At 40.2% G+C, this 24,881-nt stretch overlaps 1 protein-coding gene across 1 annotated transcript in view; it reads left to right on the top strand.

Moving 5' to 3' along the window:
• The window catches only part of LOC120551617 (protocadherin-15-like), a 196,036-nt gene that overhangs the window by 38,100 nt on the left and 133,055 nt on the right, over window positions 1–24,881 (top strand). Inside the window, exons 3-6 of the mRNA XM_039789112.1 lie at window positions 16,520–16,534; window positions 16,802–16,867; window positions 22,929–23,089; window positions 23,625–23,780. Of these exons, the coding sequence (XP_039645046.1) occupies window positions 16,520–16,534; window positions 16,802–16,867; window positions 22,929–23,089; window positions 23,625–23,780 (398 nt within the window). The remainder of the gene's footprint in view (window positions 1–16,519; window positions 16,535–16,801; window positions 16,868–22,928; window positions 23,090–23,624; window positions 23,781–24,881) is intronic.

Below are 24,881 nucleotides of genomic sequence, written 5' to 3'. Positions count from 1 at the left end.
CTCACTCACATACACCGGGCATTTAGCTAGCAGGAAGAGGAGACTTGCAGGCCCTGGAGCTCTGTCAGGGCAGGGGCATTTGGTTGTCATTAGCCCAAGAGATGGTGACTTTGCGCGGGTATGGAGTGCTGTGGGCTGCCAGTCGTGACGCAGCTCCAAGTACCTCACAGCAGGCCGGGGTCTGAAGGAAGGCAAGCCGGGCGGCGAGGCAGCTACACAGGCAGCACCGGCACTGAACTCCGACACACAGTCGGACAAAATTTGACATTGACATAGTTGATTTCTCGCATAAAAAAGTTTCAGAAGTGAATTTTGTAATGGAATAGCAGAGATCTGCATGACCTAGCTAGATTCAGAAGACTACCTGATCTCAGGTCAGTTGTGTAGCCTATGTAAATGTTGGGGCGTGACCGTTCTCTTAATACACCCATGGGCTGACAAAGGTTCCGGTTTTTGGGAGGTTGACGTCAACTTCCAGCTTTGTTGGGATTCGCCCGTTTTCAGCGGCAGTTTCAAAATATGAGATTTTCATAGTAAAGGGGTGTCAGTGGGACTTTGAGCTTCTATGTATGTCCTATTTACCCACCGAACTGTCGTTATTCAGCTATGACAGGGTAAAATCGGTTTTGCATTCTATCACCCCTTTAACTTCTAACTAATAAAGATCATAATGTTTTAATGCTCATTACTGAATCCAGTTTGACTTGTAGTGCTTACTCCAGCTATTGTTGATGGATTCAAACGTAACATTGAAATGTTTCTCGAACTGAAAGTAGCAGACTGAAATGCAAACTCTCTGCTCTGGTAGATTCCTGTACTTGACTTGACTCTGGTTATGAAGTCATTTGAAGCCTGCGGTGTGTGGGCAGCGCTTCACTGGTTGTTTTAATTTAATGTGACTTATCCGTGAATATAAACAAGACAAAACAGAAGACATTAAAAGAGTTCTGCTTGAGTTGCCATATATTGAGTCTGTGTTGTGATGTGTGTGTTCATGCTGCTGTGATTGTATTCCTTTGCACCTGTGTGATTGTCTAAGAGAGTTGCTTGACAATGAAACTGTGCTGGTTTGTGTGTGTGTGTGTGTGTGTGTGTGTGTGTGTGTGTGTGTGTGTGTGTTTGTGTGTGTGTGTGTGTGTGTGTGTGTGTGTGTGTGTGTGTGTGTGTGTGAGATAACATGCCTGGAATTATGTGGCTGCAGTGTGTGAAATGAAAAAAGAGACTGGTGCAATACCATTTTAACTAGATGTTACCTGATAGCTTCTCTCTCACCATGACTTTCTCAGGTCAGGCCGGCATTCTGCAAGATGCACTGCAAAAAAGACTTTGACTCTGACATGTAAATGTCAGTTCCTAGCATGACTGTGTCTCTCTCCCAAACTAGTTCCTACCCACTAGCCCTTCACTACGGAGTGTCACTCTGAATGATCTCATACTCACAGCTGTAGGCCTCTCTGCATTAAGAGGGATGGTATTAATACACAGGTAAAATGTTTGGTACAATCGCCACCATCTACCATCAGCAAGTAACATCCGTCACTTTAGAAACTGATAGATGGCATTATCGTTCAGCTGTTGATGTAGCCTACTGTATATTGTTTAACATCATGGCTACAACTATCAGCATGTTGAATGCCTTTTCTACCTCATTAACTATTTGCAAAGCCATTTTTAAGAAATATTTTCAAAGCTGTATTGTTTACATCCGTGTTTACTAGCTAATCAGTCCACTTCTTACCTGCCTTGAGTTTGCTTGTTGCTACTTTTCTTGGCGGATTACTGCCGCCAACTGTCTGGTCCCAATCCGTGGACTGGCGTAAAACCACCTGTATGTTCATCATTGTGTGCATAATAATATCCAAATGAAACAGGAACCCTTTCATTAATTGTCCATCTATTGCCACATACTGTAGCACAAAGCATAGTTCCAGTGTCTCTTTTTCTGCAATTCAAATTGTGAAAAACAAAAATCCAGAGTGCTCCAATTATACTTTTTTATACCACTTGCTAATATCTAGGCAATTAATTGTACTTTAAAAGTACTCTGAATTGATTTCACAATTGTGTTGTCAGTATCAGGGGTTGTTTTTCTGGCCACGATAAGCTTTGCAGCCAAGCCAACAACCTTTTCATCTTCCATCATTTTCAACCTCGATATAAAAACAGAACAATACATGTGCAATCGAATGCTGTCCGACACAGCAAATAATACCTTTGTGAAGTCTATCATTTTATGAATTTCATTCTTGTATTAGACTCTATTACATTGTGCACGGTATAAGTTGCTCATGAAGAATATGTTACACCCCTAATGCCAGTTTGGTGGGCTGGCACTGCAGATTGATGGTATATTTTGTGCATGTGTCAGCATGTGTGAGGGTGTCAGTGTGTGGATGTGGGTGGAGTTGGAGTGTTCAAGGTGATTTTAATATTTATTACTGCTTCCCTTTGTTGTTAGATGTTTGATCAGAAGTGAACGTCTCTCCCATCTGCCCTCCCTTCTCTTCTTCCTCTGTCTTTTTCCTTCTCATTGGCTTTTTTTTTCTCTGTCTATTATTTCTTCTCATCAGCCACTGTCATCTCCCTTTTGTAACCCCATATCTGAGGCAGACTGGTACTTCTCTAGATTGGTATTTTTTCGCTTCAGGAACTTTTCCCCTTTCACATTATTTGCTGTTTTTTTTCCTGTTTTTTGTGCTGCCTTCCCTTACTGCTTCATTCTCAATCCCACTCTTTTCTCCATCACTGTATATTACCTTCAAAAGAACACAGCTTATTTATTGCGTCAAGTCAATAAATTGTACTAAATAAAGTCCTTGACGCACACGGCACATATATAACTTTAGAGAATCTTAGTCTGTATTGTAATAATGTTCTGCTCAAATGCCACTGAGTAAGAGTTCAGATAAAACATCAAATACAATGGGGAAAAGGGGAAACATTATAGAAAACAGAACAGAAATTACATGTAAAAAAAATGCTTTTAAAGGAATAGTTAAACATTGTGGGAAATAGTTTTATTTGCTTTCATTTAGAGGTTGCATTAAAATCTTATTTATTTGCTTGATTATCTTGCTTGTTTAACCTGTATGTTAACATAGAAGAAAAAACTTACAATTTGTTGTTTTTGGGTCAGTTACAAGTTGAAACTAGCCTGACAAGCCAGACCCACATCAAGATGTTGGGTCTGAGAACTCACCATTGACAGGGCTCAATCCGAGGGGCGGGATAAACGGTTGTCTTTCAAATTCCCTCTGCACGCAATAGGATAGCGCTACAACCAGGCAGAGCAACGAAGAAGGTAGTGAAGCTAGTTGATAGATTAAACTTTTGCTGTAGCCGGTCGTCAAAACTCCGAACACATCTTCCTTTTTTAAGAATGATTTCAGTGTAGTTCTTTGTTCTTTTCTCAAAGAAAAGCTTAACTCCAAGTCTTCCAGAAGACCGCTGTTCCCAGCAGCAGCAGCCATAAGCCCGCCCACCGACTCTATACATGATGTGATTGGCCTGACCAGAGTTTGGTTTTTCTAGCTCGCAAGTCAACGGAGAGTGCCTAGTCCCCCCTGGCTACAAATTAAGGGTGTTTTCGCACATACCTTATTTGGTCCAGACTTTCGGACTTTTTAGTTTGATCCGAACCAAAATTACAGGTGTGAAACCTCCCCCGGACCACGGTCTGGCTCAAAAGACAAAATTTTGGTCCGATAAAAAGAGGTGTCTCGGTCCAGACCAAACCATGGTCCGGTGGTTTATAGTGTGAAAGCATTTTTTTGGATGGTTCGGACTTTTGGACCAAATACAAGAAGCTCTAGCAGGCTCTCCTTGTGTTACAAGACCGGGGAAGCTCCTTTAAGGAATAGCTCGGTGCTTAGTGTGAGAGAGAGAGAGTAACGGTGTCAGCGCTCAGAGAAGACAGCTGTCGGCTATCAGAGCAGAGAATACATCAGTTTATTTGTTAAGTGGTAGTAAATGTACAGTGTAGGTTTCCGTTTGTCTCTGAATAAATGCTGCAGAAAGAAAGTTCCCGTGAACAAAAAGAGCCGCGGCAGTAGGGGAGAGCAGCAGTCAGTTGAAAAAACTCCGACACAGAGAGAGGATACGAGAGAGAACAAACCAATCAATTATAAGGATCTGGAGACGCAGCTCACGTATGTGATGACGGCAGGACATAGTTTTGTCACGTATAGATCTTTAGTGCGCTTGCATAACTGCAGTGTGAAACCAAAACTTAATGGATCAAATGTATACAATGTAACAAAAACATGAACCTTGGTCCGGACCTTGGTTCGGACTTTCCTGTGTGAAAACGCCCTAAATTTCTGCCGCTAGGGTGCGTCTAGATTTCTAGGCTAAGTTGAAACCATTTCTTGATAAACAACATGTTACCCATCCACCCAGCATGTCATGCTGCACATAGTCACATCGTTTTTTTACATATATGGGTTAAACAAAGGAGTGAGCTTTAGAGATGTTGGTAGGGATTTTCTTCACTTTGGAAAGAGGCTAGGCGATCGGTTTCTCCCTGCCTCCATTCTTCATGCTAAGCCTAAATACATACTGACTCTAGCTCTGCACTTAAAGGTAACCTGTGGAGTTCTCTTTCACACACACTGTGTCTTTAAGGTCAAACTTTCCTTTTGCGTAGCAGATTTTTCAGGATTACAACATCATTTCACAGTGTCTTTAAAACATTGCTCTGTAACACTACCAGTAGTAAAACAAACTCAGCAGGGTACATTTAAAGCGTGGACATGACATTGACATTGATCTTCTTATCTCTTTCTTACAAAGAAAGCAAATAAACCTATTACCCCAAACGTTTAACAATTCCTTTAAAGTGTTTTTATGATCTCTTCTATGGTCAAAATCCAGGCTATAGACAATAATGTGGATCTGAGAGTTTGCTGGCTACCATAAGAGCATTTGGGGTTACTGGAGGGGTGTATTTCCACCATGTGTCCTCACAACAACTACCGTCTGATTACCACCACTACCGCTGTCAGCTGTGTTCAACCCTACACCGGCTGGGAACAGACCTGACATACTGAGACAGGGATGGAGAGAGAGGGTGAGAGGTAGTCAGGATAATGGATAAGCCAGCACAGTGACAAAGTGGTGATCCCTACAGCACTGAGCCTGTGTGTGTTTGTGTGTGTGTGTGTCTTTGTGTGTCTTTGTGTGTGTGCGAGCGGATCTACAATCCGTTTTCTCCAGAGAAACATCAATCTAACACAAGGTCACACTGTCTCTCTTCTACAATCCTCTCCTTTTACTCCTCTCTTCACAACCCCTTCATCCAGCCTTTCCTTCTCCTCTCTTATTTCAGCCTCTACCAATTCTACCCTTTTTTTTTCTTCCCCTGAAACGTCTCTCCTCACCTCTCCAATTTTGTCTCCCCTGTTCCTTCTCTGTCCTCCATGGATGAATGGATCTGGGGGAGGATGGATGAATAGATGAATGGGTGATGGATGAACGGCTGGCTGGTAGGGTAGCAGAGGAAAGACGAAGAGGAATCGGGCCCCAGGGAGAGGTGCAGATTGGTGTACCTGCTGATGGAAGCTTAAAAAGGACATGACACGAGAACTTTTAGAGGAAAAAAACACCCTTTCTCCTGTCTGTCTGCACCCTTTTCTACCATATCTCTGAATCCTCGTTTAAAAGATTGGGAAGTATATTTTTAAAAGTCAAGCCTGTCACTTCTGTTGCAAAACCTTTTAGTACGTGGGCTGAAATGCATTGTGGGCAGTGTTGCGGAGCAGACACCATGGCATTGGTTAGAATGAATGAAAGACATTACTAGCGTGGCTTCTTGTTTTAACATTTTCATTTATACAGTTTTAATAATGTGCTTTTAATAAGTACATTATCTCAAATGGGTTCTTTGCATAGTAATTGCGTTATATCAAAAAGGCCCAATTTGTAATTAACTAACAAACCCTGTGGAACACTATTAATGGCTACACGCCCACTGTACAACACATTGTTCACAATATTAGGTCACTGTGACACCATTTATCATCATTCATTTTATTGTGTGCATATGTAAAGGACACTCAAAACGTATTTTTGCAGATGTTGCTGCATTGTTCAAAAGGGTATTCTAAAAGCTTAAAAAAAAAGACATTTGCTTGATGCAACCGCATATTGAATGGCAGACTCTTCCATCTTCCTTCTTGTTATATTATCAATTTTCCTTCAGACTTGCTCACCAGAGTGGACAGTTTCATCATAAAATGTTTACTTTGCCATTTTTTGAGCATGCCATATCCAAATTCTGTGGCCATCAATCAACAGTGGAAGCAGCTTTTTCAAACTCCTCTCTCCTTTTAAGACAGAGATCTTTTCAGAAATCTGATCGACACAGATGTCTCTTGAGATAACTTTTTTCATATTATTTTAGCATATTTGAAAGTTCAACGTCGCTGGGTTTTCCCATTTACAGTCTAGACTCCAGGCAAGTTAGCCAAGCGAGTATTTAACAGATGGTAACAAGGATGCAGTCAAGTTCAACTTAAACTCAAATGAGCACATTTTCACAAAATGGCATAGTGAAATATTTCATTAAAAAGCTTTAGAAACTTTTTTTGAAAGTGTTGAGCCTGAAATTAGAAAGTTATCAGCCACTAATTATTATATCAATATATGAAGGAGCTTGGAAGTGTTGTGGGTAGGGGGCCCAGATAGCTCAGTTGGTAGAGAGGATGTCCATATATAGAGGTTTACTCCTGAACGCAGCGGGCCAGGGTTTGACTCTGACCTGTGGGTCTTTACTGCATGTCATTCCCCCTCTCTCTCTCCCCTTTCATGTCTTCAGCTGTCAAAAATAAAGGCTGAAAATGCCCCAAAAAAATGTTGGTAGGTGGATTTTGTTACCTTGGCAGAGCTTAACTACCTGTTTTCGAGGGCATTTATGCTAAGCTAAGCTAACTGGCTGCTGACTGTAGCTTCATATTTGTCGCACAGACATGAGAGTGGTATCGATCATCACAACTCTCAGTAAGACAACAAATTACTTCCTAAAATTTCGAGCTATTTTTTTATAGCAATATTGCGTTGTATTGGTAATTCTTTTGCGATTTGTGGCACTCTCACAGTTTCAGAGTGTAATTCACTTATACACAGCTGCCGTAAATATGGACAGCTGTACACGTTTTTGTTATGATTACATTACTTATGATCAAAACCTAGCGAGTCAACATTTGCAAACACAGCCAAACATCAAGCAAGTGCAACAACACAAGACATAGCACAAGACATAAGCCGGCTAATATTACTTACTCGCCCAGGAGCAAGATGGCTAGCTTGCCCTTTGTTTTACAGCCTTTTATTTCACAAAGCTATCGCCAACGACTAAAAGCCAGTCCGATTTCTTCGGCAGCAGCTTGATCCAGTATCATCAAAATCAGGACCGTAAAGTGTTACGCACTTCCCCCCATAGGCACCGATTTATTGTTTTCCTCCGTGGGTGCTCACGGGCGCACGCCCTTTAAAACAAAAAAAAAAGTAGTCAAAAATGTTTGCATTTCAGAACCTTAGGAAATGGACAGCGGCCGACACGAACACACACGCCTATTAGCTCGATAATAAAGCCGTAAAATAGGCTATTTTTCAACTCCACTTCTCACAAATACAGATAGGATTGGAGATGAAAAGTTAAACTGACACGTAACCGCGATCAGCTTCGTGGCCCTGGTGGAACTCTCTGCACTGGTGGAGGATGTCGATGCACTTGCATCATTAGGTTTTGCTTTTTCAATAACAAATCTGTCCATGTTAGTCTCACTCTGATTACCTAATGCACATGCACACACTGTATAGTGGGGGGATGGAGGGGGTTCACTAAAGAGGCGTTTTCATCCGAGAGACGCTGTGATTGGTGGATAGGATATGGAGCAGGGGACGGACAGCAACGTAACCAATCACACTATGACAGATGCTCCACTTAGCACCAACTGCAATGTTTAATTTTAAATGAATGTAGCCTACTGGCAGTCTGGCACACGTGGGTGCTCAGTATTTTCCATGGGTGCTCAAGCTCTGGAGCACCCACGGTATCGGCGCCTATGCGCCTATCCCAGGAGATCCGACCCGCTCGCCAAAGTTACATAGTGCGGAAAAAGGCAATCGGGGCACAGCGGGGGAATGACAGAGGCACCATTCTCCTGATAACAAGTCAGAGTAGCATCAAAATGATTTTGAAGCTGTAAACAGTACGCAATGTTGCTTTAAGGTTGTTTGCTTTACCTGACTACATTACCAACATCATTCAACCCATTCCCGACTGGATAAGAAACAAGAATACAGAACATAATCTTTAGAAGATCGCTTGCGAAATGAGCCCCACATCTTTCACAGACCCAATTCAAAACATCACCAGATGAAACAAGTCAATTATTTCAGTGGAAGCAGGCCAGTGCGATGGCTCTGATGCCTGTGGTATTCTTCACTGTCATTTGGGAAGAAAGCATCCTCAGCTTGCCAATACTTCCTGCTGGTCCATGTCTGATTCTATGCCATGGAGCTAACCTCTGCAGACACACTGCTAATATCTTGTTGATTATACTGTATGTACTGCTTCTATGATTAGTATTCTGATGTTCTCACCAAATACACTCACTTAAAGGATTATTAGGAACACCTGTTAAATTTCACGTTAATGAAATTATCTAATCAACCAATCACATGGAAGCTGCTTCAATGCATTTAGGGGTGTGGTCCAGATCTAGACAATATCCAAATTGAATGTCAGAATGGGAAAGAAAGGTGATCTAAGCAACTTTGAGCGTGGCATGGTTGTTGGTGCCAAATGGGCTGGTCTGAGTATTTCACAATCTGCTCAGTTACTGGGATTTTCACGCACAACCATTTCTAGGGTTTACAAAGAATGTTCTGAAAAAGGAAAAACATCCAGGATGCGGGGCGAAAATGCCTTGTTGATGCTAGAGGTCAGAGGAGAATGGGCCGACTGATTCAAGCTGATAGAAGATCAAGTTTGACTCAAATAACCACTCGTTACAACCGAGGCATGCAGCAAAGCATTTGTGAAGCCACAACATGCACAACCTTGAGGCGGATGGGCTACACCAGCAGAAGACCCCACCGGGTACCACTCATCTCCACTAAAAATAGGAAAATGAGGCTACAATTTGCACAAGCGGACCAAAATTGGACAGTTGAAGACTGGAAAAATGTTGCCTGGTCTGATGAGTCTCGATTTTTGTTGAGACATTCAGATGGTAGAGTCAGAATTTGGCGTAAACAGAATGAGAACATGGATCCGTCATGCTTTGTTACCACTGGGCAGGCTGGTGGTGTAATGGTGTGGGGGATCCCTTTCACCTTCAGAACTGCCTTAATTCTTTGTTTCATGATTCAACAAGGTGCTGGAAGCATTCTTTAGAAATGTTGGCCCATATTGATAGGATAGGGTCAAACACAGTGTTAGTATGGTGTTCCTAATAATCCTTTAGGTGAGTGTATGTGCTATTTCCCCACTATGTTCCATTGCGATGCTTAACATATGTTACTTTACTGTGTCTACATAAATGCAAGTGGGAAACAGCTAGCCTGGCTCTAAGGCTCACTCATTAAAACGCTATATCTTGTATGTAAATGTAAGTGTAAAAGCAATTAATGGCTTTAAAGAGGCTTATGGAATGTCAAACTATTCCTTCAATATTGTGACAATAACAAAACATTAAAGCCGTTATTAATACCTTTTTTATAGGCAGCTCTCCTCTGCAAAGTGACTCATTCTACATATCCAATGGACACACAAACACACGTCAGTGTTGTCCAGGTGCCTCCACTGAGTCACAGCCTCAGCATGTATATTTTATGGTAACTCTAGCATGTGTGAGTGTGCGTGTGCAGACAGGCATTTGGGCTTGATTGTGTAAACTGTGTAAAGTGGTGTGAATGTGCACATGGAGTGAACGGTTCCTGAGCAGCATGTGTGTGTGAGTGTATCATAGAGACAGTTGCTAAGCTGTGTGTACTGAACAACAATAGCTGTTTTCAGCAAGCCAAAGCCTTTTTTAACTCTCGGGTGATATATGCAGTCACAGTCACTTTTCTCTTCTTTCTTAGTCGACTTTGTTCTTTTTTTCCTGCCACCCTTGGCCTGCTTATTCTGCCTGCCAAATTTAGATGGACACAATTTGAATAGTAAATAAGAAGGATATTGATTGAAACACTCCAGGTTTAAATAAAGAGGTGTTGGGTAGATGATGAATCTGAAACAGAGCGAGCTTTTCTCGTTGACTGCCGGAGATATTGTCTGAACAGAGAAAGGTCTATTTCAAAGTCTTTTTTTATGTGGTCCACACCTTGAACACTCAACCTCCTATTCCCCTCACACAGCTCTTTGAGGAGCTTTTCATCAGCTTGACAGAAACCTGGCATTAGATGGATTTATTCACTTGTCCATGCACAAACTCATTTCTGTGATTATTTTTTTTCCCCAGAAACTTTGAAAGTGAAGAGCAGCAATTGTGCGCTTATCGGAGAATAAGTGAGTGCTTATAGGAGGACAAGTACTTCAGTGAGGAAAGAAATGCACATGTAAACTTTAGATGGTGAGCATGAGTGGACACTTAAGGAGGACATGTATATAAGAGAACACTAACTGTGCTATTGGTGCCCCTTTATTGGATATCTCATACAAACAAGTGTTCTTTTGTGAGGAAATGTGCCAGTGACCTTTATGAAAGAGGAGCAGAGAATTTGCATTTCTGTGCAATTGACTCCTCATTTAGAATTTCCTTCCTGGTGTGCTTAAGTTAACCTATCATGCACCGCGAAAGGAAATGAGAGTAACACATAAATACATTTAGGACCTGCTAACAAAACATGGCAACATAATTGATTTCATCTTCATGGTTACACTTTTGTGCAAACACATGGAAGCATTTGGTTTAATCATGAGCATTACCTATCCGTTCCCAGTATTCAGTCTTAAAAAGATGTAGCTAATTTCAATTTGAAATCTCATCTGTCACTTTAAATTACAACCCAGACTGTTTACTGTTTCATCCCATTTCATTTTTATTATTTGAAGGGGAAAGCACACTGACAGGTAGAGAGAGGCAGGCAGATGAGAAGAGACAGAGGAGGGAAGAAACCGAGGGGAAAGAAAGAGACAGAGATGCCCCATAGAGAACAAATGGCTGGTTAGTAATAAATGAGGGGCATCAGCTTACACTGAAGGATAAAAAGGCAGTCAAGCAGGGGATACACATCTGTTATCTGCACACACACACACACACACACACACACACACACACACACACACACACACACACACACACACACACACACACACACACACACACACACACACACACACACACACAGGCCAGCTGCAGTGTGATGTAACTAGTGCCTATTGTTCCATGGCCCCTGCATCTTTCTGGATTTCTAACCAGAGATGCACCCATAGAAAAGTTTAAAAAGGTGACGGGGTAAAATTCTCGCTAACCACTACAGAGACCTTGGATGGTAGACGAAGGCACAAGCAATCAGGTTGGTTTGTGGATGGAACAGCTAATGAGGGTTCACACTGGTCAGGGCACCTGCACAGAGAGGTGGAACTAATAGTACAGCATGTACTTTACACTAGCCTGGTCTCACAGAATTCCGTGAAATTATCACAAACTGTTAACACCTAATTACATGGTGGTGGGACAGAATGTGTGAAAATTCTGTCTGGCCACCACGGAAAACAATGCCAAAGTAAAGTCAATGAGAAGATGACGTAGCATTAAGAGCAACAACCGTAGCGAGTAGTATGAATGCCCGAAAATCTGCGTAGGGAGGTTGGTTGGGTTGGTGGACGGGTCAAACAACACAGGACTTTCACCCAGGAGACCAGGGATCGTGTCCCGCGTGTCCAACCATCCCGTTGCTCTTTTTCTAAACCCATCCCATCCGCTGTATACGGCCGTCCCGTTCTTCTTTTCCTAAATGCAAACCGTTGTTGTCCTGCCGACCCATGACCTTTTCCTTAACTTAAGGGGCCGTGTTCATTTCACGGAATTATTCCGTGGGCCCATCACGGAATTTTTGACGATAAAACTCAAATCACTTGGTTTGAGGGAGATATTTAATTTTGGGAAATATGTTTATTTGTGTCCTTTCCAAGAGTTAGGTGAGCAGATCTGTACTGCTCTCATAATGGTTAATTAATTATGGAGCTTAGCTTAGCATACAGACTGGAAGCAGGGGGGAAATAGCTAGCACGGCTCTCTCCACAGTTCAAAAATCCACCCAGCGGCACCTCTAAATCTCACAAACAATTAGGGATGCACCGAATGATGGCCACCGAAATAATTCGGCCGAAAATAGGTGCGCACGCTTTATAAATGCAGCAAACATGTCTGCAGTGTGGAATCACTGTCAATACTGTCAAAAAACGGCAATATTTAACGACTCCGATCCTAGGTACTTGTCTGCTCCTTTCACGAGCACTGACAGCGAGAGACGCTGCATCTTATGTCATCGCCCAGACCAAAGAAGCCACCATGTCTGGAGAAGCTTATTGTTTTATTGTTAACTGTTAACTCCCTTTACACCATCTTCGCTATCTCTTTGTCCTCTTTCTTTTCCCTTACACAGCAGCACTCATAGCCTAAGCTACTCCCGATCCCTGCTCCACACACCATGTCCACACACTCACATTACATTATATAACATTGAGGAGCCCTTTCAAACTGTTTTTCCAATCAAATGTTCACTGTCTATTTTCTTGGGCAATACGTTGAAATTACCAACAGTTTATACTGATGTTATACTCCTCAAAACACCCTCAAATTTGCGGGCAGGACAGTTTTCTTGACTTTTGACGGTTATATCTCCACAGTTGCAGGACACATCAGAACAATCTTTCTTTTATTTGTTGTTTTGCAACTTGAAAATGGGAAGACCTTACCTATCACTCACAATGTTAGTTTATATCAAGAGACACACATTCCCTGGGAACATAGGTCCCTGGGTTAGGGTTAGTAGTAGTTAGTAGTGTAAAGTGCATAAGTTAGAATCTATGTCTAAACTAGAATGTTCATACAAAATATCACGCACATATTGAATTCTATAGTCTCCCAAAGAAATGAGTACAATACGATTCTATCAGCTCAGGTTAGTAAGCGGATGAACAGAATTAAGCAAATGTAATTTGAAATAGGCAGACCTGTATGAAGTACTAGAGACCCATACTTGAGTAAAAGTACAAGTGCTCTATCAAAAAAGTGACTTGAGTAGAAGTAGAAGTGCTCTTTAAGCACAACACTTAAGTAGAAGTACTAAAGTATTCAACATTTTTTGTACTTTTTGTACTTACGTATTGCAAGTAGGTTATTTTAAAATGTACTACTCAAGTACTGAAAGTAAAAGTACAAGTGTTGTGTTATTAAGTTATTAAAGAAAGCAGTCAAAAGTTTGAATATCATATTGTTTATATTATGTCAAATGTTTAACCTAAGGCTGTAGCCAAAGGAATTAACAAATATTTAAAGGGGTGATAGAATGATTATATAGGGTATTTCACACTGTTCCTTAAGGTCTCCTAATGGGGTATGTAACATTGATTGGGCTGAAAATGGCCCAAGTGATTTTCTGTGGGCCATTAACTACCCTGTGAATATGGCATATTCCGTTGTAAAGTCTGGAACACTGCATTTACGCCAGTGGTTCATTTTCAATATCCTTGAAAAACTTCCAAAGTTTGTTCTTTCTAAAGTCCTACATATTGTGGGAGATCCCGTCAGAGCTCCAGCTCAGCGGGTCTGTGAAGGGGGAGAGGCTGACAGGGAAGGCAGCAAACCCGGCCGCCGCCTGTCCCGGCAGATTGTGGAGCTGGTGAAGTCCGATACTGTCCTACCAAATTTGCAATTAGCCATAAATTTTCGTGAAACAGCCCATATTTGAGCTTTACATAGTTGATTTCTCGCATAAAAAAGTATGTCATATTGTATGTCCTACCCACCAAACTGTCGTTTTTCAACTATGACAGGGTAAAATCGATTTTGCATTCTATCACCCTTTATATATATATATTATATAATATATAATAATATATATTATATACAAATATTAACAAATACTGAAATAAAATGTACAATTATCACACTGTGCAAGTAAAATTAACATCCTCTCCAGCACAGTAACGATTAAAGCCCCCAAAAATGTATCACACACTAGCTAGTAACATGTGTGATGTAGCTACAGGAAAGTTAAACTAGCAGCTTCACATCACAGGGTCAAACGGTTAACATTCAGGACTCACTGCAGACTGAAACAACTCAGGAATAGCTTAGTCTGCTGCAACAGTAGCTAAATAGAAAGAGTACAAAATAACATCATCTCTGACTTCTGAATGGGCAACCGTAATGAAAAGAAACACGTTTCTTAGGTAAATTACGTAATTAGCGTACGTAACTAACGTACACACACTGTAACCTACACAGTCTCTGTAGCGTGAGGAATTCACAACAGTAACGATGCAGCACATAAAAAATCTATTGGAGTAAAAGTATTTCATTCATCGAAAATATGTACTCAAGTAAAAGTGGAAGTAGGAGAAAAAAATAATACTCCAGTAGAGTACAGATACAGCCTTTTAGTACTTAAGTAGAGTAGTGAAGTAGTTCTACCTCGTTACTATACAGCTCTGGAAATAGGAGACAAACCTCAAAAAAATTTTGGCACGACAGCTGAGACAGGCACAGGCCTCTTAGGCAATACTGAGAATGAAATCAGACACGGGCATTGTCCTTACTGACCCTTAAGAAATTAAAGTTTTATAGACGTCTATTCAAAGCTGTATAAGTCAAATAAATGGTAATAGAACTGCAAAGATGAATTGATTAGTGGTCGATTATTTAAGTCATCACCAACAATTTTTTGGGTATTTTGAGTCATATTTTATGAAGAAAAAAAAGTTACAATTTCTTCATTCCAGCTTCTTAAATGTGACGTTTGTTTTAGTTTCTTCTCTCCTCTTTGACAGTAAACTGAATATATAATATAATATATTTGAGTTGTGGACAAAACAAGACATTTGAGAATGTCATCTTAGGCTTTGGGAAACACTGATCGACATTTTCTGACATTTTATAGACCAAACAACTATTCGATTAATCGAGAAAGTAATTGACAGGCTAATCAACAATGAAAATAATCTTTAGTTGCAATTAAGTAATTTCTCTCCAGAATGAACCTGCCTTATCTTAACAGTGAATCAATAGCGGAGTTAGAGAAAGACGTCTCTATTAAAGAGATTATAGAAGCAATTAAAGAATTCTTGAATAATATTGCAACATATGTTTAAACATGCTTTTAAAAAGGGCCCTAATGAGTGAGAAACATCATCTTACAGACCTGTGTCAGTGAAAGAAACAAAGTTGATGAGTAAAATTCTTACTAACTGTTTAAAAGTTTATATCCAGATGATTGTACACCCTGACTAAACAGGCTTGATTCCCATTAGACATATCCATTTCATCCTACATTTATTTAATATACTATATGCTAAACACAATAAGGAGTCAGTTGTAATTTCAATAGGCTAACAGAAAGCCGTGAAGATTGCTGTTATATGCCATTTTAGATATACCCAGCAATAACCTGCAATACAAATATTAATAAGAAAAACGTGCAAAAGTTCAACTTGGTTTGAGGGTCAGTTTTAAATCAGCACGTCTGTTAGCTAAGAAAACATTCTTTGCCTCCTTAGCGGACACATTAAAAAGCAATCATTTTCAGCTAATAAGATAAACAAATTTTAATCCCTGGGACAGTTGAATCTATATTTGGGAATGCTCAATATACCATCTCCCATAGCAAGAAACAAGACACAATACCAATGAATAGATTATCTCAATCTATGATGTCACCCAGTTGTAATGTTTTATCGTGGAAAGGAGGAGAGAGAGAGAGAGAGAGAGAGAGAGAGAGAGAGAGAGAGAGAAAGTGTGATCATTGTTCCATGAAGTCTATTTTCTAGATGAGCAGATATCCGTCTTCCAGCCTCCCTGTGGGATTTTTTTCCTAACTATCCTCGAGAGCTGAACAATAATGTTGCCCTGTCTCGTGAATGTGGGTGTTCTTGTATTCAGAGACGGAGAATTCTTGAATGTTGGTGCTGTTTCTCCTCCTTTGAATGGGACCATTTAAGGCCTTTGGCTTGGGTTCATAGTAATAAAGTAATATAAGAGCTTCTGGTGGCTGTGAAAGGAGGTAAAAAAAGCTTACAGAAATACAGTAAGCACATCAACATTTGTAGACTGTACATACACCTCACAGCACATTTCTTATTTGCTTGTTATTTCGCACATATTTTTCAAAACCTCCACTTACTGCATTCACGTTTGACTCCCCTCTTTCCGGTTGTTTTGTTGCTTTGCTATGAAAGTTAATTCTTATCTTTCATGATTTTTCTCGTCTGCTTTTTCCTCCCTTCTTCCCTTCTTTGGCTACTACCTTCTTCTTCCAATTCTCTCCTTCCTGATGTTTCAAACTGCAGACTGGCAATATGAGGGTAAGAACTATCTACACTTTTTTCTTCTGTTAACTGTGCAGAGATGGTTTGGGGGGCGGGGGGTGCACGCACACACACACATGTGTAGAGTCTTTAAAGGAGAACATTTACAATACCTTTCATCAACAACATTCAACAAGTGAAATAATCTATATGCTTCATGGTTGAGTTTTCAATTTATCTTTTCTACATTGTATAGGACTAAAAAAAGCATACAAGGTACCAATGTTAACTCTAAATTCCCTTTTTCTTTTCTACCCCCTCCAGAATGTAAACTGTCTCGGTCAGGTCCTCCTGCTACCATCGTGGCCATTGATGAAGAAAGCCCTAACGGTAAAGTAGTCAGCTGTTTTACTTCATTCTGTGCTGTAAAGTTGATTTAAATAGAGGTTTATAACTTCAGCTGCAACAAGTGAACACTTTCGTTAGAATGTAAGTTTTTAAAATAAGCATCACCTTTTTTCCGTATGTTAAACAAACACTGTTGGATGATTTTGACCTTTTCAACAGATGCTGATTGGCATGGCATGCAACCTGCAGTCATTAATATTGATTAGGTCTGCGCCAACTGTGTCATGGTTGGCTCCCTGTCCCAGAAGATAAGACATTGGGTCATTCAATTTGAGCTAAATTACTGTGTATGAGCATAAACAACAACAAGATATGAGCAGTGTGTATGCTTGTGTTACAGAATTTCAAATGTGAAGCCACAGCCAGCAACCGGTTAGCTTATCTTAGCCTAAAGACTGGAAACGGGGGAAAGAACTATCCTATCTCTTTTCGAAGATAACAAAATCTGCCTACCAGCACCTCTAATACTCATTAATTAACATTTTATATGTTTGTGTTAAATCCGTAGTCTCTCCTGGTTGCAGGAAATAGTCCCATATACAATACCCGTAGATCCAAAAGATCTTATTTTTACGCATCAGGTTTTGGAACAAACAATAACTACTTATTTTCTGATGGGGAAGAAGTGAGCTATAATTAGGTTTACGAGTTAAACGTTTTTTTTTACATAATATATAATTTTGGTTCCCCAGACCTTGATGTTGTATGTCAAATGATTGTTGAGCAACTAAATCCTTGAGTTAGACAAAAATGATCGGATTCTTGACGTTTGTTTGTTTGGAACTCTTAATTTTAATATTTGAGACAAATAGCTATTTTCTCTTCTCTTCTCTTCTCTTCTCTTCTCTTCTCTTCTCTTCTCTTCTCTTCTCTTCTCTTCTCTTCTCTTCTCTTCTCACCTGCCACAAAACAAGGCTGCCAGTGTTTTCAGACACCTTTTATCCAAACACCAAAGGAAATATCTCCAGTGTATTTTTTGTCTCCAGAGTTATCTCAAACTGTTTAAGACCTTCTTAGCTAATTAGTAGCTGGTTTGATGGATCTGCTATTTGGACCGTACAGAGAGATATATACAAACACACAATCCCAGAGCCTACTTAGGGGTGTGTTTTAGTGCAGGATTGTTTGTGTAAATGAACATTATTTTTGTGAAGTTCTGAGAAGGTTATTTTTAAAGGACTCAGATTTTAAGTGACAACCTTAATCATGACTTTGGTTCCAAGTAAATGAAGGCTCATGTTGGCCTTGAGAAAGGCCACTCAATCTTTCACTGAGGTGAAATGTACACAGTAAATTAACCTCTTATCTCCAGCCTATACATCACAGTTCACAAACAGAAACCAGTTTGCCATGTCTGTTTTTCCTACAATGTTTTAAATTGTGAGACCTGATCGCTGTAATCCTAACTGACATAAGAAGAGATTAGCATAGCGACACCAGACAGAGAGGAGAGCCGCACATTCCATCTACCCAGCGGCCATCTCTGTATCTGTTGATGTCTTAATGCATCCTATTACGCTATTCAACCTCATTTCTCCTGTTTTACGTTTTTACTGTGTTCTTAGATATTCTTCATTCAGAATAGCGTTGGTATGGGGTATACTGGATATGCACATCAGCCTGGGACTCGTATGTACGAATGTAATCGCTTGCCACCCATGTTGGCTTTATCAGTTTAAAGTACTTCCAATATGACGTGATTGGCTCTTGGACTTTACGTTCGACTTTGATTGTTATTTACTTTTTTATCCAGAAATCCTTCTTTTAAATTTTTCATTGTGTGTTTCTCAGAATGAAATCACTTTTAAATGCAACATCATTATATTATTTGCAATATTGCACCTCTCCTTCACTGTGCAGCAGGTTAAAACCTTAAAAGCTCATTAGGCATTGATACAGGAGCATAAGTTTGACACAAAAGTGAAGCATTTTATATATTTATAGAAATCTGGAAAATTATACATTATTTAGTAATTTGACATATTGTGCTTTCCAAATCGATGGTAATGTAGTCAAACTGCTGTGTAAATTACAGCTTAAGTTTCTCGAGATGCACTTCAATGCATCATGTGCTTACAAGGTGTAAGTGAACGCAGCCATTAAGCCCCTTAGGTGTTGTTTCACCTACAACTCCGACTCCGACAGTGGTCATGGTGTCTCAAAGTGCAGCTAGTCTACTTTAAATACAGCTTACAGTTAGACCTTTTAGCTTTCAGTATTTTAACCGTGTTTAAGCCAGCTGCTAGCTGACAGTAGGCTAACGTTACCTTATTCCAAGTGTAGTGTTAACTAGCCTCACGTGCAGCGATACTTCTGTTACCTGTAATGTCTGTTTTGGAGCCCCAGAGGATAGCGCAGGCATTTAAGCGGCATTGAAATGAGTCACCGAAATCTGCGTTGATATTCGGCCCGGTCGTTTTATTGAGACCGGGTTTCAGTGCCCAACTCTAATAGCATTATGCATTTAATTGAGTCTTTTACAACAGAATAATGTTAAAATATCTGGCAGCTATAGTACAGTGTGTATGCATGTGTGTATGTCTGCATCTTATTGTCTAACAACAGTGTGTGCGTTGTTTTGTTTGTGTCTTTTTGTGGTGATGTGTTTACTGTGCACACACTGTATGTACAAGTGTGTGTTTGTGGCTGTTTTTGCAGTAATCTTCCTAACAGGGATTTCGAAGATTATTTAGTATTGGAAAGGTTTGTATGTTTATTGCCATGTATTGCTCTGTAGCTGTGAAATAGTGTTACAGATTTAATAGAGAATCTTGCTTTAAGGTGATTATCTTGGGTTGGTGTGGGTAAAAGGAGAGAGGGAGGCTTGAGGAAGAAAAGAGGCGGAGGGAGGGAGACTAACAAGATACGAGGGATTATTTTCCTCAGGGAAATGTATAAAAGAAGATAATATTAAAATTAGGGGTTTGATTTTAATAATATCAAGTAAAAGGGTGATTATAAGTGCATAAGTGTGGGAATAGGAGTGGGGGCAGACACACAAACATGCACAGAACCTCACACATATTTAGCAAACAGACATTAGTACCGTATATCCACTTCACAATAACATAATGTACACAACAATGTATTCCATTTATCATTTAGCGGATAGGCCTAATGCATGCTACATCAGCGTACAAAATGCATGTAATAGGGTGCAATCATCTCTTGCTGCTCTAACATTATTAGTGTATGGCTGTAAATATACTCAGCTCTGCTAATCTAGCTTGACCACCACTAATGCTGTAGGGGTCCTGAATCCAAATAAACTAGTTAGTATTCCGTACATGGATAGAAAAGCATCCCTGCTGATGTTTCCAGCAGCAGAATATATCAGCTAAGGGGTTCACTCAAGTCCATATTAGGGTTAAGGTCAGCGTGAAATACAAAAAGACATAGACATTAGTCTTATCGTCAGATTCTAATGACACATGTGCATGAATAAACAGAAAATGTTCAATCTGAGCATGAAGACCGAATTGCGACTGTCAAAAGCAACAGTAAATAGATAAAGTACGCCTGCACTTTTTTTCTGGTAAACACACCTAAGGATTTACTCCAGTCAGATGAAATTAAAAACATGGTTGCCCTTGGCCTTTCCCAAAAAAAAGATATTTATTGTCAGCAAACACTGTATATGTTTTAATGTGGTTTAGTGGATGTGCCTGGCTGAGTAGTCCTGCCATTGGATTGAAGATGATCCACAGTGTTGACATACAAAAGCATTGATTATAGCTGCTTTAATTTAAGCTAATTTTCCTTCAACATGACCTATAAATGTTTTTTTGTTCTGTTCTGTACCTTCTGTATACTGGTATTCACCTTGAATCCCTCCTTCGTCCTCCCACCAAGAACTGAAGTAGCAGGTGGATGTGATGATTACTTTTCAGTCGATGGCTCGTACCTGTCACCACATACAGTTGAGCTAATGTCCTGTAAAAATTCCATTAATGTGCCGTCACAATGCTCATTTTCTCTCTATTTCCTCCTAATATTCTCTTTATTTCTCTCAACCCATTCAACCCAATCTTTTTTCGCCTCACTTTCACTTTTTCTCTGCTAACTTTCTCATTTCTCTTGCTCTCTAATTGCTCTTTGTGCCCCTTTTTCTCGGACAGTTCCTTCTCTCTGCTCTCCGTGTTGCTGCGCACACACTCACGGCTTCATGCAGTTCTGCCTGTATGCTTTAACACATAGGTCAATTTAATCGGGTGCTGCTGAGTGCAGTATTCAGTCACACATCCCATGAAGTGAGGTCACTGTGAAAAGAGCCCATTTATATTAGATGGTCTATGGAATTAAATTATATACAGTTACACAAGGTGTAGCCACTATCTGTCTGTCTCTTCTTTGCCTGCACTTGAGTTTCTTTACTCAATTTGCAAGACAGAAGCAGAAACCAGAAGAGAGGTATAGCCACAAGATGGCAAGGAATGAAACCCCTTTAATGAATTTCATTTTCTATCCCATTTCTCATATAAAGAATCCAATTTAATTAAATTTCTCAGTTTATTTAAAACCAGCGAATCACAGCAAGGCATTTGACATGGTTTCCATGGCCGTAGCACAGAAGGCCATGACCCAATTTTATGTCTGGCAGATCAGATATAAGGTTGTTCACTGTGTGTGTGTATCTGTCTTGTGTTTATGTTGTTGTCTGTGTCTATGTGTGTGTGTGTGTGTGTGTATGTGTGTGTGTGTGTACATATTGAGGGAAAGTATGAAGTACACATACACACACACACACACACACACACACGCACACACAAAAGTGTACTGATCTATGTGTGATGTCCGTTAAAGGACCGATGCTAAGTGGAATTCTTTATTCATTTTTCTCCACTTAGACTCTAAAGGTGTAAACACACACAAACTGAAGATTGTGTCTCAGGCTGAAAACCTGCTACGCCTAATAACGTTGTCAAGAATACTTTTTTGCACACACAGGCAAAGGTTTTTTGGGATTAATAATGCAGTGTGTAGGGCCTGGTAATGGGTCTCTTATGATTTAAAGCTGTACAGAGTCAAGCAGTTAAACTGTTCTTCTTTCTTTCGTCCACATATATTTTATGCACCTTTTCTGTTCTAATATTTTCCATTAAACCAAAAAAAAAGACCCAGGACAGGTAATGGCTGTTCTTGACAATCGCGCATTAGTTTATGAAACTGATAAAACACATGAATGAGCATGGGAATTATAAATACAAATACTTAAAACTCTCTTGAAATCTCTGTGAAATCCAGCAGTATATTTAATCACATAACTTTGCTTGGTCTTGCAGTTTTAATATTGAGATACTCATGCAAACAATTTGAATAGGTTGGCAGCAGGGCCATGTTGTCATTGACACTGTCAATCACCAATAAAGTCAGATGTCTATCTGATTCTCCATCTGCCTTTTCTTTTTTCTCTGACACGTGCTCTTCTCTGCTATGTTCCCTGGCTTTGCGTCGATTAAAAGATAATATGCAGCTGACAGTTCCCACTCAGATCATGTCTTGTATGTGTTTCTCTGACACAATATTCATCTCATTCCCAAATTGCTTCAACACTCGCAGTTGTGTTGAATAAATCAAGTTTTAGTCCATCTGTACTATCTTATTAAAATGTTTACTTTTTAAGATGTTTCTTCCTCTGAAATGTTCATGTTATTGTGTGTCTGAAGTGTTCCAGGTACAGTACATGTACAGAAAAGGCAAACAGAGTCGCCCCCATATCTGATCAGGTTTACCTAATATAATTTAAGTTCCACATGCTTTTTACTCTGTCTCTCTCTTTGTGTGCTTCTCCATTTCATTGCCATTGACCTTGGTTGCAACCTACTGTAATTTCATGGTATATACTGTAATTAATGGAGAACATGAAGAAAAGCAGAGGAGTCTCCTTTTTTTTATACTAATAAAGTTCGATCCAGGACTATTTCTCTACAGAAGTTATTCAAATCTATTTCCAGGAACTCTGGACTTTGTGTTCTCTCTCTCTTTCTCTCTCTCTCTCTCTCTAGCTGATGGGATAATGCAAGTGTTTTTATTATATCCCCAGGAACGTTATTGGTGGAGAACATGCAGATAAATGGCGTGGCTGAGGGTCCGGATCGTACCATCTCTCTGTCGCTAAGGGATAACCAGGACTATTGGGTGATCCTTGACCCTTCCAAAAAAGCCCTTTATCTCAACAGCACTGGACGGGTTCTGGATAGAGATGTAAGACGACTGAGCTATTTTATTTTAGTTTTGCCTTCTGAAAAGTGATTTTATTTCAGGTCCCATTACATTTTTATCTTGCATGACAGTGTCTTCTCTTGCATACATTATTTTGCTCTTCCTGGTTTGGCTTCTAAATGTCAGATAGCTGAAAAGTTTAACAAAACTGGTGTGTCACACAGACACTGCTTGTTTCTTAGTTCAGTTTTTTTTTTCCACTTGACTACAGAGGATAAATATGGCGGAAGCAAATTTTCATGGCTGTCTCACTTTTTTTCCCAGCATTTGCTAGTGTGATAAACAAACAGAAAGTTTTAGCCCCACCTAAACTGGAAAACAACCGGCCTCCTGCTGTTTCGCTCTGTAAAATAATCCAGCAGATGTTTTTGAAAGTCTGATTTGGCATAAAAAGTACAAATACAAGAGGCTGGCAGTCTTCTCTGCAATACTTCTATTTATTTCGGGTTTATTTTCTGGTTAATTATTTATTTACCTTTCAACTATATGTCTATGCCTCTGTGTTTTTCTCTTCCAGCCCCCGTCGTACATTCACTCTATTGTGGTTCAGGTTCAGTGTACCAACGAGCTAGTAGGCACGGTGATTTTACACGAAGTCCGCATCGTTGTTCGAGACCGCAACGACAACACACCACATTTCCAACAGCCAAGATACTATGTCGCCGTCAGTGAGGTAAAACACACACACACACACACACACACACACACACACACACACACACACACACACACACACACACACACACACACACACACACACACACACACACACACACACAGTGACAGTTTCACACATAAATGTACCCTAACTCATTTTCTCACAGAGATGTAGAGAAGTAAAAACAAAATCCATAAAACTTTGTGTGCTGGAAATACTTACCTGTCTTTAACCTAAATCCAGGGCCATTTATTGCACTTATCCTCAGTGTTGCTGTCTATCATGATGGCAGGTAAAGGACTCATGGGTCTGAGACTAGAGAGGCACTCCAGAATGAGTAGAGCTCTGGGGGTACATCATGTCATAATGCTAACAATGCCAGCGTTAGAGGCTGCATTAACCTCCTCAGAAAATGTAGCCTGGTGTATACATACTGCAATGACTTTTAAATAAAAATGTCCACCAAAAAGAATTGCACATGGCATTTTGCTGTCAGACTAAAGTTGAAGGGCAGTAACTGCAGGAAAAAAGGTTTTTGAGTTTGTTGAGCAGTCGAGAAAAAGGATCTAAATCTGCTATTCGGAGGCTTCCAGAATAGTCTTTAAGATGCCAATCCCACTGTTAGTTTGTCCTCCAGAGTCTGTGGGAGCAGAATTTAACTAGAGGAGGTTCAAACTGAAAACTGGACAAGGATACATGTAGCCTGCTACCAGCATAGACCTAGGCAGACCCAGTAGAATATCTCATTATGCAGTCTTCCACAACCTGTCCAACTCAATCTGTCTTCTCAACCTCTCTCTTTCTCTCTCTTCATCATTTTTGCAGCTTACCACACTCCCCCACTTGTATGCCCCCTTACTACTGCCAGCTCTTCATTGTGTCACCTTTTCTCAACCTCCCCACCTTTCCTCTGCCACACACTATATATTTCTGGTTCTCTTTCCTCCTCCTCCTCCTCCTCCTCCTCCTCCTCCTCCTCCTCCTCCTCCTCCTCCTCCTCCACCCCGCCACCTCTCACAGCTCTCCAGTTTCTCATTACTCCGGCTGAAATAATTCCCTCAGTTCACTTCAAACGACCACCATACGATTTAGGAGATGCATCATAAAAAATTCTAA

This window comes from Perca fluviatilis, chromosome 21, assembly GCF_010015445.1.
Source record: "Perca fluviatilis chromosome 21, GENO_Pfluv_1.0, whole genome shotgun sequence".
Taxonomy (NCBI): domain Eukaryota; kingdom Metazoa; phylum Chordata; class Actinopteri; order Perciformes; family Percidae; genus Perca; species Perca fluviatilis.
This window is presented reverse-complemented; position numbering and strand designations above follow the sequence as displayed.